The 19,389-nt window shown below is 37.4% G+C and overlaps 1 protein-coding gene across 1 annotated transcript in view; it reads left to right on the top strand.

Moving 5' to 3' along the window:
• The window catches only part of Sema3d (semaphorin 3D), a 193,627-nt gene that overhangs the window by 146,214 nt on the left and 28,024 nt on the right, over positions 1–19,389 (top strand). The window contains exons 9-11 of the mRNA XM_048433583.3: positions 5,768–5,882; positions 7,027–7,096; positions 10,877–11,021. Of these exons, the coding sequence (XP_048289540.3) occupies positions 5,768–5,882; positions 7,027–7,096; positions 10,877–11,021 (330 nt within the window). The remainder of the gene's footprint in view (positions 1–5,767; positions 5,883–7,026; positions 7,097–10,876; positions 11,022–19,389) is intronic.

Below are 19,389 nucleotides of genomic sequence, written 5' to 3' on the forward strand. Positions count from 1 at the left end.
GGTTAAAATTTCAGTGTTGACCCACTGCTATTCATCTGTCTTCTTGGACAAAAAGGGGAATGTCCCGAAGCATTTAAAAATAAACATCTTCTCTGTTCTCTTCTCTCCAGCTGCTGTCATCAGTAATGTTTGTTCTTGTATTATACCTGGAATTAGCAGAACTCTCCTTGTTTTGAAATGTGTTGTAAAGTTCATAGCATTTTTTTCAATAAATGAAAATATTATTTTACCATTGATGTTGTCTCTTGGAGGCCAATACACAGGCCATCTACAGACCATTGTTAAAAAGATAGCATGAAGAACTGGGGAGTCAGTACCTTTGTGATATTGACTCAATGGATTCTCTATTTCAGCATCTCATATTCTTTATCTGATGTGCCATTTGCCATAAAAAGTTGCATCGAGCAGGCTTTAATTAATTCTGTGTTGAGATATGCTATGAAATAACCTAAAGATTGTCACTGTTCAAGATGATCTTGCCTGCAAAGTAACTGCCCTGCTGGCTCTGCTCTGTGCTTCCTCGGGCTGCACTGAGGTATTTCTAGTGATAGAATCTGGTTCTTGGAAACTTAAAACATGTCTACATGTTTCTATGTAAGTAAATAAACATGGTAAGGAAAATTCCAACACAAGATGTTAGACTTAGAAGATTTCCACCGCAATCATAACATTAGAGAAATAAAGTGAAACCTAGAATAGGGTCACCAAAGCTTCATTAGTCCTACACCATGTACATTAATATGTATCAGTATTTCACCGTGAATGAAGTGGCCCAGCAGATAAAGGGCCTTGCCATCAAGTTTGAGAACCCAGTGCTGTAAGGAGAGGACTGTCGTCTTCATGTTATCCTCTGAACTTCACGTTCATTTTTTGTCTCCCATGACCCACCCTCCTGGAAATAAAAAGAAAAATTAAATGTTGAAAAACTTACACAAAACGTACACAAAAAAGAATTTGAATGAGGATCCTTTTGTCCATTGAATGATGTATGATAGAGAAGCTCTGCCCTTCCCCCAAGCGAAAGAGAGAACAATGTTTCTTTTCCTGTTTTCTTCTCTCAGTCTTCAGCGAGCTGAGACTGTGCTTTTTGTGACTGTGAGAATAACAAAGCTGTTCTCACCACTATGTTATACTGAGATAATTGCAATTTTATTGAAGACTGTTTCAGGTAGTCTTTCCATGATGTTATACTTCGTAATCCTGTCAGGTGAGTCGTAGAAACAAAGGTGAAGCCTCAGTACCTCACACAGAAATGGGTGTTCAATGTGTCACATGAAACACAGCCTTATTTGTTTACTTGAGAGAGTGCAGTTATAGGGACCTGTGTCTGGTAAAAGAAACTATCAGAGTGACTCCCCTTCCCTTGACCAACATCAGATCTATGGAGACCTACTCCCTACTGCTTCTAAAGCCACTGAAGGCTTTTCTGATTCTTAGGAACTCAAGTAAGTTCAAGGCAGCTTGGCAGCCAAGAACTTTTATCCCCACCTACTAACAGCTGACAGTTGAGATATCTTAGAAGACAAAATAAAAATATACATACACAAACTACTAAGAAAAAGAGCAGAGAAGAAAACTAGCCATTTGCTTGTGTAACACATTTGACTTCTTGAACTCATAATTTTTAAGATTACCCAATTTTCTTATATATTATGCAAACATTCTACTAACTCAACACATCTCCATGCCTTGAACATACAATTTCAATATATTCTCAATTCAATTCCTGATTGTATTGATTTCAAGAATTTAGCAATACAATTTAATGTCAATTAATATATTTCCTTATATTTTTTTAAGCATAGGTGAAAGTGGCTGTATAAAGTACTGAGAGATCTTTAAACCGGGTGACTTATTCCATAAACTGTTTAGCATATGAACCCAGTATTGTGAGCCTTAGGTCACAAGACACACTCTGTAAAAGCTCATGTGTGATGGCCCTGAGCTACTCTGCATGGCAGTTTAATGTTTATATAAACCTAATTTGCTTGCCCAGAAGAAAGGATTTCTATCCATTAGGATATATCACGACTGATCTACTTGACGAAAACCATTCATAATCTGTTGTCACAACACAAGCAAACAACACAGAGGCACTGTCCCTACTCACCACCCCGGGGAAGCACAAGGGTTCAGGCTTGTTTTCCCTTATCTCTTTGTTACTTTCATGTGCATCTCTGTGCAGAGGGCATAACAACAAAGCACTCCTGATAAATAGAGTGGAGGCACACAGAAGCCGGACTGGTGACCGGGAGCTGCTCATTCTGACATCTCAATAATAAATCTTTGTGTTGGTGAGAGCACTGGCTTCTGTAGAGCTTCAAAAGAAGAGCGAACCTGTGACAATTTGGGACAAGAGTGATTACCTTTGCTCAGTCTTCTTCTGGGCTAAAAGTTCTCAGAGGGGATTTTGTGGATTTGCAAACAAACACAGAGGCTGACAGATGGACAACAAAGTCAGACTGATGCTTCCTTGCAGAAGAAATACAAAGTCCACTGCAGTGGGCTTTGCCTAGCTGCGCTCCAGGTTTCCCCGAGAGTCAATCTTCAGTGCTCCAGTGTTTACTGAGAGCATTGTACCAAAGCTGTGTTCGCTGCACTGCTGAGAGCAGGAAGCTTTGACTTGGTTTGTTCTGTTTGTTTGTTTTTATCATGAGCTCCTTAAGAAACTTGACAGGATTGCTGGATAGAGAGACAAGGCAAGATTGTTCCATTTAAAAATGTGCACGTTTTTATTCATCAGATTAAACAATAAACAGTCCCCCTTTTAATCAACAAAATTGGAGCTAGTACGTTAGAATTTTTTCATTTTTTACCATAGATAAGAATTGAAAGTAGAATAGGGAAAATGTTTGAATATGGGTACTTGCTGACATTTGATACACCAGGGTTAGAAAAGAATGATACTCCGAGATATGATCATTCAAAAAGCCATATTTAGATAAGCCTGCCTTTACATCTTCAGAGACATCAGAATCATCAAATAGGTAGCATACTGTTTGAGCAATGATACTCAGATATTAAATATACATAATAGAATTTTAGGAGCAATTATAGACATGCCTGTTACTTGAGTGGCATTAATAAAGAGTCTGCTGTGTGGTTTTTTAAAAGACAAATATGATTTTTTCGTTTCTTTTCTAATTGCAATCCTTGAGCACTTCCTCACTGTATACTTAATAACATCCAGGCACCTTGGCCTTCTATGAAAGCCTCTCTTGGTCTTCCCCTAATTTACTTTTCCAACATTTTCCTTTACTAGTTTAATTGATCCCAGTTTTCATTGAAACAAGCTTTGTCTTGGTTCTCAGTATGTTTTGCATTGCTCTATCTGTTGTACTTTTCCCCTAATTTCCAGCCCCCGGGTCATTTCTTCAACTCATCTTTCCACATGTGCCCTGACACTGCCTGTCACTAACGAGATGGAGAATCGAATCTGCTGCATCCCAAACACCTCTCTTCATTTTCCCCGTGTGCAGAAATTCCAGCAGAGGCTCCAGACGTGGCTCCCCAAACCTTTCTAAAGAATTTTGCCAGTTTTTAAAGCTATTTATTTCTTGACGATTAAACATATATTTATTAAGCACCCGATTGGCGATACTGTAAAGAATATTCTAATCACCGGGCAGTGGTGGCACACGCTTTTAATCCCAGCACTCGTGAGGCAGAGGCAGGCAGGTCTCTGTGAGTTTGAGACAAGCCTGGTCTAAAAGAGCTAGTTCCAGGACAGGCACCAAAGCTACAGAGAAACCTTGTCTCAAAAAACAAAAAACAAAACAAAACAAAAAAATAAATAAAAGGAAAGAAAAGAAAAGAATATTCTAATCAGCAAAGGCACCTAGAAGTTTCTGGTGCTAACTTAAACCATCTAGAAATTAAATGCTATTGCAGATTTTATTATTATCAAATGCAAAAAAATCTAAGCTGCATGGATGGCAAACAAAACGCCAACAACAAAATCACCTAAAGCCTTTCTCTTCTTTCTCCCCTGAATTGAAGGGCTTTCTGTGTGTACAATTGTATTTTTATTGTGTCTGTGCACATACATATGATTAGATATTTATATATGTAACCACAAGCACATATATCCTACCGATTTATTCTATTCTTCATAATGTCTTAGAATCATTTAAACTTTAAAGGAAAGAGACAGTTGCTGGGCAGTGATACACACATTTGATCCCTGCACTTAGAAAGCAGAAGAAGGTGGCTTTCAGCTAGCTCGAGCCACGATGGTCTACACAGTGAGTTCCAGGCCAGGCAGGGCCACAGAATGAGACCCAGTGTTAAATTTTGAAAAAAAAAAATGAGTGGGACAAAGATCTGTTAGATGTTATGATTTGTTGACTACGTACCTGAAGTATTTCATTCAAGACTGATGCCTTTAAAGTTTAAAGTTATCCTTTAATTTATATGGTTGTATCTTATACATCTAAAATAAATCAATAAAAGAATAATTATTGCTTCTTTTGGCTGATCAAGACATGTCCCTGTTCAATAGGAAGGAATGAAAGAGATGAGTCACAGTGAGGGGCATAGAGTGACACTCTGTGTGTGGTCTCTGAAGACAGGAGGCTAGTTGGTCTTCCTTCTGTGTCCCCTTCCTTTTTTGAAGAACGTAGTATATATGAGTATGTGTGTGTGTGTGTGTGTGTGTGTGTGTGTGTGTGTGTGTAGATATATTGTATATGGACTAGATTTTCTTATTTAGAATGGTCATCCAGACATTCTCCTTCAATTTAGTCTAGATTAAAGACATTAAGTAGACAAGGTATGCACTCGATAGTCAAGTACCAAACTTGTCAGTTAAATTTTTTATTAAATTTCTATAATTTGGGATGAAAAAAGACAAAAGATTTATATGACATTGTTAAATGTAAGTAGAATAATGGAAAACGTATCTAAGAATAATTTTGATTGAAATAATATTATTAATGTATGCATCCCATTAATCATTTGCATTTTATTCTTTATGAGCACAGGAAAAAGCTAGCTTATTTGAAAACATTTTTTATAATCTTATAAATTTAATGTATAAAAGGACACTCTGGTTATTCTGTTTATTTGAAGTGGATGTCTATGTTTGGCTCAGTGTTTAAAACTATCTTAAATAAAAATCTTCTGAGAAGTAATGTGTGAAAATATAGGTTAATACAGAAAATTATTTTCATGTGCATGTATGTGTACACTTATGTTTCCTTGATGTTTAATTAATACTACACTAGTTTGCGGAAGACTATTTTTATTCTATAATTAAGCCTACTTTGAAAATATGAAAACATGGTTCTTAAGTACCAATATGATATATAAGTCATCCTAACAGCTATTGAACCTCAGTTGCCTGGCACTACACTAAACACATTACCCAAAACTTTCCATTTGATCATCAAAATAACTGAATTTCAAGACATTAATCATATTTTATCAATGACAAAAGAGAGATGTGTTAGCATTTTATAGGTCATGAACAGAAACTTGGCAGGCACAGCACTGGGTTCCAGGCTGCTTTAATTACTGCACTCTGCATGCATCCACTCACTCACCAGAGTTAAAATGCTCGCATTGCTTTCATTTAACCGTAAGAAAACATTTATGGTCGAGTGACAAACTAACTTTTCCGTGATTGAGTAGTTGAAGTAAATACTCGGATTGCGTGCCTTTTAAACAGGTAGTGTTCCTAAGGTACTATCTGTAAAGCCAACCAGGTTTAGTTAGTTGTAGATTCCTATTGGTAACTTTTTAACCTTCTTGTTTCCCTTTCTTTTAGAATGATGTAGGCGGGCAACGAAGTCTGATAAACAAATGGACTACTTTTCTTAAGGCGAGACTGATTTGCTCAATTCCTGGAAGCGATGGGGCCGATACTCATTTTGATGAACTCCGTAAGTCACATGTCCCTTGTTCTTAGAAAAATCTTGTGACTTAATCAAGTAATTCAGCATGTGTTTATTCTAGCATCATCACGTAGATACATCCATTCACAATTAACAGCAGCCTGGAGGAATTGTTGTTGCTAAATGACATTCACACATGCAAAGCTTATGTTTTGCTCTCAGTCTGGAGGCACAAGACTCCAAGTATTTCTGTATTCAAAGGAACCTCAAATTGAATAAAGGAAGTATAATTTAGTAATTAGAAGACCAAGAGGCTAGAAAGTCTATCCATTCTTCCCTCTTTCCTTGGTGGAAGCAAGTTCCTCCAGGTGGAAAGAGTCTGGATGGATTCCTTGTTCCTAGGCTGCCCTCTGCTGGGGAGTGTGGAAGACTTGTTGACCATGGTCATCCACTCAAAACATATTTAGAGAGACTACAGACAGATTTCTTTTCATTTCTTCTTTTTTATTCCTCTAAAATCTAGTTCTGAAAAGATGTTAGTTGCACATAAAGCCAACATTGTTAGTTTTTTTCTTCTAATTTTATTTTCGAGCATGCAGAATGGTTAATTCCTCTACTTATTTCCTCAGTGTTATATGCTTTACTCATATTGAAAATAAACACACCCATATCTCGCATAATCCTGCAAAACAGCTTACTCCTGAGTAAATTGGGAACATGGGGACCTTGGGAGAGGGTGGAAGGGGAGCAGAAAAGTAGGGAGGGGAGGAGAGAAAATGTAAAGCTCAATAAAAATCAATTAAAAAGACATTTTAGTGCTGTATCCACTGCACATGCTCATATTTTCACATTGACAGACGAGGCTCGGCCCATTGCAGCACAACATGTTTTTAAACTGTTGGGTAAAATGTTTCTTTGGTCTCTGGTTTCCATTTTATATGGAATCACAGACTCTTAATTAAATATAGTCATGGCGACTGCCAACTGAGTCATCTCATTTACACTTGATTGACACATCCCACTAAGAGGTTATGCCACATAGCTCGTGAGAAAGCTTTTACCCTTAAGTCCTTAATACTGTAGTGATTCATCTTTATGTTGCTTAGAGTTCTTGAACTATTATATATTATTAAAAAGCAAATGTACGACTGAAAAAGAAAAATATGGTACATAATTATTTTTCCATTAACAGAAGACATTTATTTACTCCCTACGAGAGATGAAAGAAATCCTGTAGTATATGGAGTCTTTACCACAACCAGGTAGGTTGAACACAAGTCTTTTTTTTCCCTAACATATGAAGAGATTTATTCGAAGAAATTAGGTTACAGGATTTGGGATTTTGCTAGGAAATTCCAAAAACCAAAAGTCAGGCTATTGGGAAAAGGTAGGGAGTTGAATTCTCAGCATAGCACAAGTTACTTCAGTGACGGAATCTGAGCATATTTTTGCTGGGTTTTATAATGTTTGTGAATCTATTCACCCAGATTATCAAAGATCATCTCCCTAAAATGAACTGATCATGTAATTTGATCGTATCTATTAAATACATTCATCCGAGTAATAAGCCTTTTATTTGAATAGTTGAATATGTTAGCCTGGTGAAGCTGACACACCGAAATGCTACCTGTTTGATTTGTGTATGTTGTTTGTCTGTGCTGAATAATGAGGATCTTTGTGGCCGTGTCAAACTCTCATATCTGGTGAGTCTGATGCCAGTCCATTCTGTACTTTCTTACTTCAAGCTTTAAAAAGAGCTTTCTTATTTATATATTTTATTGTCATGTGTTTGTGTCCATGTGTGTGTAAGTGCAAGTGTGTGCGGAGGCCCATAGAGGTCAGAATATGGCATCAAATATGATACTTTGTATCTGGATTTGAAGTTGGATTAACAGACAGTTGTGAACTGTCTGCATTGGATATTGGAAACCTATAATCCCCTGAGCCATCTCTCCAGCCCCAAAGAGAATGCTTTTGTCCTTGAAGTTTTTCATGTATAGGAGCCAAATAGTTGTTGACTAGTTTGTTTCACAGGCGTTGGCGTGCTAATATCCGTCCACGATGCTTCATCTCCGCTCTGCATTAGAAGCTACTCTAGCTATCACTGTGACCAAATACTCAAAAGAAGCAATTTTTAAGAGAAATGACTCAACCTTCCAAGATATAATTCATTATGACATGCCCTTGTTCTTAGAAAAATCTTGCTCACACTTGAGGAAATTATGAAGCAAAGCAAGACAGGGGCCAGAAGGAGGGTGGGGCTATAATCATCAAGGTCTACTACCCAGAGACCTACTTTCTCTGCAAGGTCCCATCGCCCGCCCAACATCAAAGAATAGCACTACTGACTTGGAAACAGTTATTTAAAAGAAAATGAGTCTATTATGGGTACCTTATGTTCAAACTATTACAATAGCTGTATGATCTTTTTAATTTCCCTTCATGGTTGTGTAGCACAAATATTTTTATCATTGGACCTGGTATTAGTGTCTGAGAAATGTATTCATATTAGTTCTCTTCACACCAGCACGGTAGCTCTATCCTAATTATCACAGCTAACTTTCACCCAGCCCCCAGTATATTCCTGTGGTCCTATGGTTTACAGGCTTTTATTTTTTTTGGTATTCATGATGCATCATTGACTCACCTGCACTCATGCCACTGCACACATTAACAGGCATGTCTCTAATATGAAGTCACAGTATAAAATGGTTAGGTCAAAAACATATACATGTAATATTCATAATTAGTGCTTTCCGTATGTATAACCATAGAGGAAGAAATACATGAATGAGGGACTGAGTTAATTGATGAAGCTGTAATTCATCAGAGGACAGAGCACTGTTGACCTCAAACCATCTGTATCACAACCCCCTTGTTACCCCAACAGGCGGACGTGGCAGCTCTGAACAGTCCACTGAACTGCTCTCTAAGATTAGTGGCCAATTCCTACCAATAAGGCCAGCCTGAAGCTTGTCCTCATTTTCATACCTATGTTCTTGTCTGGTTTCTGCATAGTGCTGCCTTGTAATATTGCTGAGATTACATGACTTCCATGAGTTTGTAGTGGCATCTACAAACTCTTTATAAAGGTGTGGCCTCTTTTGTCTTCATCCTGTTTTATTCAATGACTTACTTTTGACTCTGTTTCGAGTACACAGACCCTTTCACTGTATACCTAGAATTCTTCTCAGTTTTGCACGCATCTTCCCTTAACTCTTTACCAATGTGCTTAGACGTTAGTATTGGAGGACTTGGAGGGATTGTTATAGACAATGAAAGAAATGACTCTGGTGTCTCTATTTGAATAAATTTACCACTTTTTCTCTCCATGATGAGCCCCTTAAAAGCTTGAAATTTTCGTGGATTCAAAATATATCAGCAAACAAAGAATATTTGATCAATTGTGAGACCGAAGAAGAAAATATTTTAATGTGGATATTACAAAGACACCCCAAGATGTGCTGTTTAGGAATCCATTTTTCTATTAATGTGCAAAGAATATTTAAAAAATGCAAGAGGAGCAATTGCCTGCAGTGGCTCAAGTATCTCAGCTCTAGTTGTCTTGGCCCCTTTCCATACAAAATTCTTCTTTGAAGTTGATGTGTGTTCCACACACAGATGTAGATATGTGCCAGGGAGACAGAGCCCCAAGATACTTCTTTCATTTTTTTTCCTATCAAATTTCTGCCCACCCAGGGTGTAAAGTCACAAAACAGCTCTCTGTTCTGCGTGTTCTTTGTTGTTTTATTTTTAATGTTACCTTGAAGACGGCGGTAATTTTAGAATGCATGTCATATCTTTGTCTAGCGAAAAGACATAATTGCCCTTTGATAATGGTATATTATTTCTTTAAAATATAATAGACAGATATTGATTATTATCACAATGTCCTCCTATCTGCTTGCTTACCCTTACCTTCTGATGTTTCCCATTGATACCATTCCAAGACTGTTAATGATTGAGCTTCCAAATGCTGAAGAATCATTAGTTTATGTAAAGCAGGGATGATGTCATTCGGTGAGAAAGGTCCTTCTTAGTTTTCAGAGTAAGCCTCAAAGAAAATGTATTTTACTTTCCAGGAATAAAGCAAAAAAAAAAAATCAATCCCTAAAGGGTGCTAACAATTGTCATCTCTGTCTTGTACAGTTTTAGAATTCCTGGGAAAATTTTAGCTGCTTAGTATGTCTGCTGAAACCACATGATTATGACCACATTAAGTGTTAAGTAAGCGACTGGAATTCATAAGCCCAGTTCAAGCAATGAAAGTTTATTTCTGCTTTATTTAACAAAATGATGTGAACAACAAATTTGTTATCCAAACTCTGGATATGCACGCACTTTTAGTGGGATGACAAAGGCCAGGAAAATGTTTAAGTCAGCAAACACACATGCAACGAGTCCGACAACCTAAGATAAATGGTATGGTTTATAAAATGATTACTGTTTTAAATACAGATGATATAACTTCTTACATTTTAATCTCTTTGTAAGTATTATAATGATTTCAAAAACTAAACAATATGTGAGTGAGCATCATATTTAATCATTTCTAGCCTACAGTTTTTCTGCATCATTGGTTCCCAACATGTTCGTCGTGACCCCCCTTGGGTCACGTATCAGATAGCCTGCATACCAGATATTTACGTTGTTATTCATAACAGTAGCAAATACAGTTATGAAGTAGCAATGAAAATAATTTTATGGTCGGGGTCACCACAGCATGAGGAGCTGTATTAAAGGGTCGCAGCGTTAGAAAGGTTGAGAATCACTGTTGTCACCTGTCCCCTGAGGATCCATGATGATCCACTTGGCAGTCCTCCCGCACCCTCCTTGCTTCATGCTTCCATTACCTACCTGTAAGACACTTATAGTCCTCACATGTCAATCAAAACTACTTGTCGATAAGTACTCCTTCAAGACGTAGGCACATATTTTGTCAATGCCTATCAACTAGAATGTGCCATCTGTTCTCCACAAAGCTCTTGGGCACAGTTATGTGCACACTGGATGAATGACTGGATCGCGTCCCTTTCTTTCAGCTCCATCTTCAAGGGCTCTGCTGTCTGTGTGTACAGTATGGCTGACATCAGAGCTGTTTTTAATGGCCCCTATGCTCATAAGGAAAGTGCAGACCATCGCTGGGTCCAGTATGATGGAAGGATACCTTATCCCCGACCCGGAACGGTATGTACCCAACTGAATAACTGAATTATTTCCCTCATGTTACACTCAACTCCCAATTCTTTTATTACCAACTATGACGTTTCTTAAAGCCGATATGCTTGCTGTTGATTTTGAAATAACTATTATTTGTTTATAGAGATGAATTAATGTTTCTATTATTCAAATAAACTTAAAAGTTTTTGAATGACAATTTTAAGTATTAAGGAACACAGTGGACTATGTTCTATTGTTTGTATTGTGATGTTATTACAGAATTTAGTGCAGATATGTCAATTTAGTTGTCCAGAATGAAAAATTGTAAATCACATGAAAATGTCAAATGAATAATAGTTTTGTTTCTCCATCTCTGCTTTTATCTTTCATATGCCTCTAGGATTTCTTAGTGTCTATTTCTTTTTTTAAAAGCTCTTGATATGCATTCATTTTTTATTTATTATGCTGAACTTTAAAATAATTTACAATTCTTAGAGTAGAAGAGTTTCTAAATAACTTAGAGTACAGGAAATTTTAATGGTATATACCTGTAATCACAGCAGGCTGAAGGATTTAGTAAGAAGATTGTGAATTTGAGGCTGGTCCCTAAGCAGCCGACCCTTAAGCAGGCTAGATAGGGAAGCTACTGGTACGAGTGGGGAGGTGGAGGGGAGGAGGAGGACTCATCTTAGTCTACATTTATTTTCAAATGCTGTAAACCATATTTAAAGACAGATGAGAAAAAGTAAAATGTATTTTATAATTTATGTATTTGCTATAAAATATGGGCTTGGGTAATGGTTCCCAGTAACTGTGAAAGTGAGAGGGTCTGTGGGTAAATCCCTGAATACTAGATAAAAAACTGGATGTACCAACCATGATGATGCACGCCTTTACCCCCAGCACTTGGGAGACAGAAGCAGTCAGATCTTTGAGCTCTGAGTTCAAAGTCAGTCTGGTCTACAGAGAAAGTTCCAGGACAGACAGGGCTACCAAGAACCACCCTGTCTCAAGAAAAACAAAACAAACAAACAAAATAAAACAAGATTGGATGCTGCCGTAGTTCTGTAATCCCTCCTACTGCTGAGGAGGCAAAGATAGGAAGATCCCTTGGGCTTCGTGGCCTGCCAGTCTAGCCAAATTCCTGAGCTTCAGGATCAATGGGAGACATTGTCTTCAAAAATAAGGCATAAAACAATTGAAGACATCCATATTGACCCTGTGATTCATATGCAGGTGAACAGATATGCATGTGAACATAGACATGAGAGAACACACATGTACCCACAAATAACTGAAGAGCACGTTTCTGTCTTTGTAAACTACAGGTTCCTCAAACCTTAGTATCAAAAAGGTTAATGTTCTGTATGCCTACTTAAGGATAGCTAAATATTTCCACCAAGACATCTAAAATAATCATCAAGAGAAATTTTAGCCCTTTAAATTCTACTTTGTATTGCACTTTTGTGCTTATTATTAGGAGAAAAATAATTGGTAGTTGAGCTTTCTTATCTTCCTGATTTCATTGTATGTAGTGTAACTAAACTTGTATGTATTATTATGCAGCTATTTCTATATTATTATTATCATTATTTTTCTCAATATGAATTTTTCCAGGATATTTTGTCTTACCCGTTAGGTATTAATTATTCTTTTATTTTAGTTAACTAGTTTATTTGGGAGGGTATTTGTTATTTCTGTGGATAATTTTATATTTGTAATATGTTGCTGTTTATTTATTTATTTATTAATTTATATATTTGGAAAGAGGGTGACTTTTTCTGGGGAAATGTGAAAACAACAGAAAGAACCCAATGAGAGCCACACAAACACAAAAACCCATTACATCTCCAGCTAGACTGGGCCAATGGGTTTACTGGTGTCATTTACATGGGTGAGAAATTTCCTTCAGGAGCCAGGGTGACTCTCAGGCAACCACGTCACTGAAAGAGTCCCACCTCGCCTGGGATATAACTTCTCATTTAATTTGCTGACGTAAGCCAAACGTTGGGGGCCATCTGCCATAAACTGCAAGTTGGGCCAACATCTGCTGGAGTCCAGCCTGAATGACATTTGCACGTTCCAGGATAGGAGTGTGAGGATTAGAATTATTAAGCAAAAAGGAGAGAAATGTAAGAGACATAAAAGTCAGAATAACACCAGGAGGGGCATTCAGTGAGTACTCAGCCCTGAATCACTCATCTTTATTTTCCACACGATTATGTACTTCACTCCAAAGGGAAGAGGGAGGCCACAGGTTGTGTTAACCTCATATAAGGAATAGAGCAAGTATTCTACAGGCAGCTGCTCCCTGGAACCTCCTACCAAAGCCAAACTTCTTTGGAGGAGCAGGAATAGCAAAGTCGAGTGGATTCAGCCCTATACTCAAAATACTAATTAACCACACCCTAGGTCGGGATCTCTTGTTTGTAGCCACACCTGTTGTCAACAACTTTGAAGGAGTAAAAATAAGCTCAAACTCCTTGACCTTTAGTCAGGGTGGAACGGATTCACATATGTAGGCCTTGACAGTTTGCAATACATGAGTACGCAGTGTGGAGCTAAAGGTTGCATAGCAGGTAGAGCTCATTCATCTTGGCTGAGATGATGTGTCCATTGTTTCCAACTCTCTCTCTTCTCTACTACCTGTCCCTTGATAGCCACCATATTGTTCCCTGGTTCTGTGACTTTACCTACATTGGTACTTCATATAAGTCAATTCCAGACATCTGCGAATGGATTGCTTTACCAAGCAGTACCCTAAAAGCTCTTTCACGTTACATATGGTAGAATTCTTTTTACTTTTTTTATAGCTCATCGTATTCCAGTGGTGTGTGTGTGTGTGTGTGTGTGTGTGTGTGTGTGTACGTTCTTATTATGTGTTCATCTATCAGGGAATACTTAGTTGTCCCACATCTTTGTTACTTAGAATAGGATTGCAATAATACTAGAAATGATTACACTACTTTCAGATACCGATTTAATTCAAGCCATTACAGTTTTGGTTTTGGCTGTGTGTCCGCCCCCCCCCCCCCCCAAATCATCTGGGTATTGTAAGTGGAAGGGTTTGGAATCGGGGCCATCTACATTAAATACAATAAATAATTTTGATACACAGGCACAGCCACGGAATCTTACCATACTCATTCATTGAACACAGTTATCAAAATAACTCCATACCAACATTGCCTTGAAGTTATAAGTGAAAGAGACTGCGGTGAGGTTTGCTGTCACCTTTTTCTCAGCCACCGCCTGAAAAAGCCGTAAATGCTGTGGAAACCTTAAAGAATACTCATTACGTGACACATCTAAGCACACAGTCATTCCTCCGAAATGGCAGTTACTGACTCCCACACACCAGAAGATGCATATGTTAGTGTTTTTCATCAGTGATAAAAGAGAAAACAAAATATGTCAAATATGCTGATCTGCTGCTGTACCCTCAAAATAGTTATGACCAAATTTTGAAATGGCTAAAAGAATGCCTACATTTTTAAATTTTTGTATTCATTTGTTCAGTTATGTTTCAATAACTCTTTACTATTTTATTTGTTTTAATGATCATCCTGTTTCTACATTGCAAGTATTTTATTTATTGAAAATAAATTAATTTAAATTGTAATGCTGACGTTGAGTTGGAAATACCATGTAGTTGATGTGAAAATGTATTACGCAAGTGCTTGTACCAAATGAACTTTATCACTTTAAATAACCACATTCATAAAATCAGTGAAATTAGGTTTCACAGACTATCAAGTGACCACCCTTGTAAAATTTGAGAATGTATGAGTTAGAATGAGTGATAGAGACATCATAACTCACCCTCATATTACACTGGAGGAAATTAGTGTCCAAAGTAATTAAATAGTATACCCAATCTCAAATTACCCAAGCAGCAGACCGAAAGGGCTAGGAGGAGTTTTCCAGTCAGTCCTTCCCTTGTCTTTTGATATAATATTTACCTCTTTCTTAACATTTCCCCCACAAATATATGCCAACATAACCTATCTAAAACTAATAATATTTATTTTATTTTCTCCCATACTCTTCTATCTGTGCTTATTAAAAGTACAAAACTATGCTCTTCCTCCAATTCAGGAGTTTTATATAAAATTGCAACTGCACATTCCTATGACTGACATTTTCATAAATACTAATAATTAGAATCTTGAATTGCTTCTCCTAGGCCTGGTCTGTCCTCTACACAATTACAATGAAACTCTGTAGCCTTGTGACACTTGATATTTTTATTTTAATATATGGAAATACTTCTAACTTCAATGAAAGATTGCTGAATACAGAATTTGCTTCTTGTACATTGGTTAGAGTCTTTGGTTTTGTATATTCTGTATCTATATTACTTTTATGATTGAACACCGAGTTTATATCCCAGGAGGGACCTCAGTTAAATATTTACAGGCACGGTTCATTTTATCTTGTTTAATTTCCTTGGTTTAGGTAGGATGTTGTACCACTGTGGACCAATGCCAAATCTCAATTCCTAGTCCACGATGCTTTAACTTAATAAACTTACAGAGTCACAGAGATTTTACCTCCGTGATTCTTCTGCCCTCTGGTGTCTGGAAAGAGCAGCTAGCAAACCATGTTTTATTCAGCTGAATTTGTAGGATCTTTACTTTTCTGTTTGTTTGGTGATGTCAGGTTCTGACTGAAATGAAATTTCAAAACAAAAGTGAAACAAAGAATGGTACAAATCAGACATGAAAACCAAACTGAATGCAGGATAAAAACAATAGTCTGAAAAATACCTCAGTCTCAGAAAGATCTGTAAAGGATGATTTCAATTTTGAGATTTGATCTATTAGAAATAATTCAATACAATTTTAGCAAATAAGGGAGTTTATTTTACAGTTTTATTCTGTGTTGACAAAGAAGTTGTATGTGTGTGTGTGTGTGTCTGCTGTGTTTACTTTGTATGTGTTATGTATATTCATGTGTATACATGTACATCTGAAATCCTGAAGGTGGTGTTGGATATCTTTCTCTGTCACTCTCTGTATAGTATTACTTTGGAGGAAGGCTTTCTCGGTGAATCTGGAAGAGATCACAAAATTGCCAGTACTGTCTTGTATCTTGCCAGCAACCCTAGGTATCCTCCTCTCTGTACCTCCAATACTGGGATTACAGGTGTGTTCAAACAAAGCTGGCTACTTGAGATTGGAATTCAGGTTCCCCACATTTGTGTGGCTAGCATTCTATGGATTGAACTATTCCCCAACTCCTGATAAGGAATTTCTGAATTTACATATTAATGTAAAATGCTGCCCAGTGTTGACTGAGAAGGAGATTTCAGTTTTAAAGCATTCTTCATCCAAAGCTGAAAAGAGCATTGGCTTTCACAATGTAGATGTTTGTGAGAAAGATGTGATCCACTACCCAGAAATGATTGCCAGCCAGTTTTCAAACTTTGTAAAAATAGTAATTCACCTTTGCTTCCTTCCGAAATGACTATTGTGTTTACTGTCAACTTACTCTGCTGTGTTTTAATAATCAAAACAAATGGTTCTTCCGACTAATCCTCTGTTTTGTTGTTTGAAACTAAATGGAGTCAGAGGTAATATCATTGATTTTCATAGCTTTAGTTTTCCAGGTGGACACTGTTCAGTTATTGGTACTGCACATACTATGAGAATTCTGTGAATTTCTTGGTTGACAATAGCACTGTACCTCAAGAAACACATCATTCTAAACCTGAACCTTTTGGGGAGTCTGACACAACAGACATCACAACCTCCCTATGACTAATTAGATCTAGGGTACTTCTCCAGAAACAGTGAGAGTCCACTTATTTTAAACATACATTCACTTTTCACCCTGGTTTTCAGCTGTTTAAAAGGCACAACCTTGGCTTCTCAACCGGGGTCCCCAATTTTCCAACTACCCACTATATGCAATAATATTTTAATTTTTCTCTTGTGGGAATTGCTGTAAGGGAAAGGGTATCTGATGGACAGGGAGCAGGGTTCAGAAAGTTCAAGTTCTTTGGATTAATTTTTGCATAGTTTATTATACCTTAATAACTATATATTAGGCAGATCTCTTCCCCCACCCCAATCACTAATAAAGAGTCTTTTTTTGTTACTGCACCCCTATGGCTAAATATTATGCAGATCTCCCCTCCCTACTCTAGTTCCTAATACAGGGTTTTTCTTTACAGGTCTATTTCAGACCGATCTTTAGAGGAATAATCAGGGGGATAAAATTCCACTTACAAAATGTGTATTTTCAAGTTAAAGTAAAAACCATATTTCTTTTACCTATCACACATAAATCGTCCTGTTTATTTCCCCCGGTTTGGTTTCTCCTTGAGCCATGACTTCTCTCACGCCCGCTGGTCATTCCTCGATTAGTTTAAGAGGAAAACAGGACCTGGCAGATCAGAAAGCAGCTGACAGCGTTGAGCGGAGAAACTTCACAGCTGCCTGGTGCCTTGCCACAACAACGGTCTCTCAAAAAGCCATTTTTCTTCTCTTCTTATCCACCGCTTCCTGCTGCCCTCCCGAAGGCCCAACACAAACACCCAGACCTGCCAAGCATTACAGGGTCACACCTAACCAACTGCAGCCCTCTGACATAGCCAAACCAGCAGGGCCGGATGCTGAGGGCCACACCCTAGCATCTCCCGGTTTGTCTGGGCAGGCTGTCTTCTCTTCAGCTTTGGGCACAAATCCAGCAATGTTTTGGCGTTTTAAAGTCTGACCGAGAGCTTTCTGTTCAGTCTTTTCCTTTTCTCGATGTTTAAACTGAGCAAAGAGAACTCGGGTAACCTACCATAATTTCTGCTTTACATAGGCGGCAAATGCGTGCTACGAAAGCACGGGAAGCAACTAAAGATGCTTTGTGGGGAGGGATAGTTAGATGAATGATGGCAATAGTTGCAAATTTACAAGACTCTATGCATATCCCACACTAACGCCTAGGATATACAGCTTCAGTGGGAATCCTTAAAGGAAAACTAATAACCAAATATGGCTTTCTTAGATGTGATATTTCTTTACATTTTGTTTGTTTGTTTGTCCTTTATGTGAATTTCTTTCCTGCTTTAACTGAATAGCAACTAGGAATCTTCATTTGTAAATATGTCCTTTGAAACTGTGGCTACTGTGTAACTACAGATGCAAAGTTAAGTTGAAGGACTCTTTCCAAAGTGCAATGTAGGCAAAATCTTGCTTTTAACGATAAATCAATCAGATTGAACTGAAGATGTTAAGAGATATGAGCCCCTTCGGAAATGGTGACTGAGTAAAACGCCAATGATCATCTCTAATCGGCAAAAAGCTCAGTATTATCCGTGCCGATGTCCGGTTAAGTCTGACTCAGTCTACTTAATATAGGGCTCCTCCCACAGTGAAGTTGACAGATTCTCCTTGGGTGAAGGGGAAATGCAGAAGGCAGTGAGCAAACACACAGACTTTGATCTTCAGATTGACTTCCAGCAGCAGCACGCCAATGGCTGATGATGCAGGACATATCTCTTTCGTGAGAGCCCGGGACAAATGACTAGACATTAGCAAAGGATCAGTTTCTTAATGGAAGACATGAAAAACTTTTGTAAAAAAATAGATATTCTCCAATTAATTAGAAAATCACTAACAGGTCTTTTAAATTTTTAGAACAACTTCTTTGGTAGACACTGTCTTTCATACTGGGTCATTATGGTTTATTGGTATGAAATTTGTAATTAAAGCTATTTATGATCAATTGCTTCATGATCATAAGCTAATAATGCTCCTCTTGATCAAGGAGGAAACTTTGAAGAACTGGTATGATTACAATTGATGTCTAATCTAAATGCTTTCAACGAGTGGGAATTTTATTCTGTGTCATCTTTTTTAAAAAATTTTAAAATTTTTGTTTAGTTTTAGTTTTATTTTATTTTGATAATTCTAAAATACTTTTAATAGTTGTTTTCTCTGATATCTTTCATCTTATTCTATATACTTGCATTGATTAAATATAGTTTCTATTTTAAAATAAAGTCAAGATTTGAAACATGATAATGTTTTCCTACAAAAGGCAACTTTCCAGGATACAGTTTTTGAAACATAAATTAAATTCCTGCTATGGAAAAACACATACCTTGTAAAATGTTCAAATGGTAATGTCATTCCTTCCCTATTTTGGATAGCTGCACATCAAATTCAGTAAATTTATATCAAGTTGTGCTTGATACAAATTAAGTTTGACCACCAGAGGGCAGTTTATGCCTACTCTTTTTTCAATATGCACTCCCAGGAAGCGGCTTTAGGCAGAGGTGGGAAGTGACCTGGGGTTTATTCACAGAGCCCAGGCTTAGGGGAAGAGCATGCCGGACGGGACACAGTTTAATTTTCACAGCTGCAGTAGCAGAAATGTATAACTGTAATTTCAAACC

Source organism: Myodes glareolus, chromosome 27 (assembly GCF_982192425.1).
Source record: "Myodes glareolus chromosome 27, mMyoGla1.1, whole genome shotgun sequence".
NCBI classification, from domain to species: Eukaryota; Metazoa; Chordata; class Mammalia; order Rodentia; family Cricetidae; genus Myodes; species Myodes glareolus.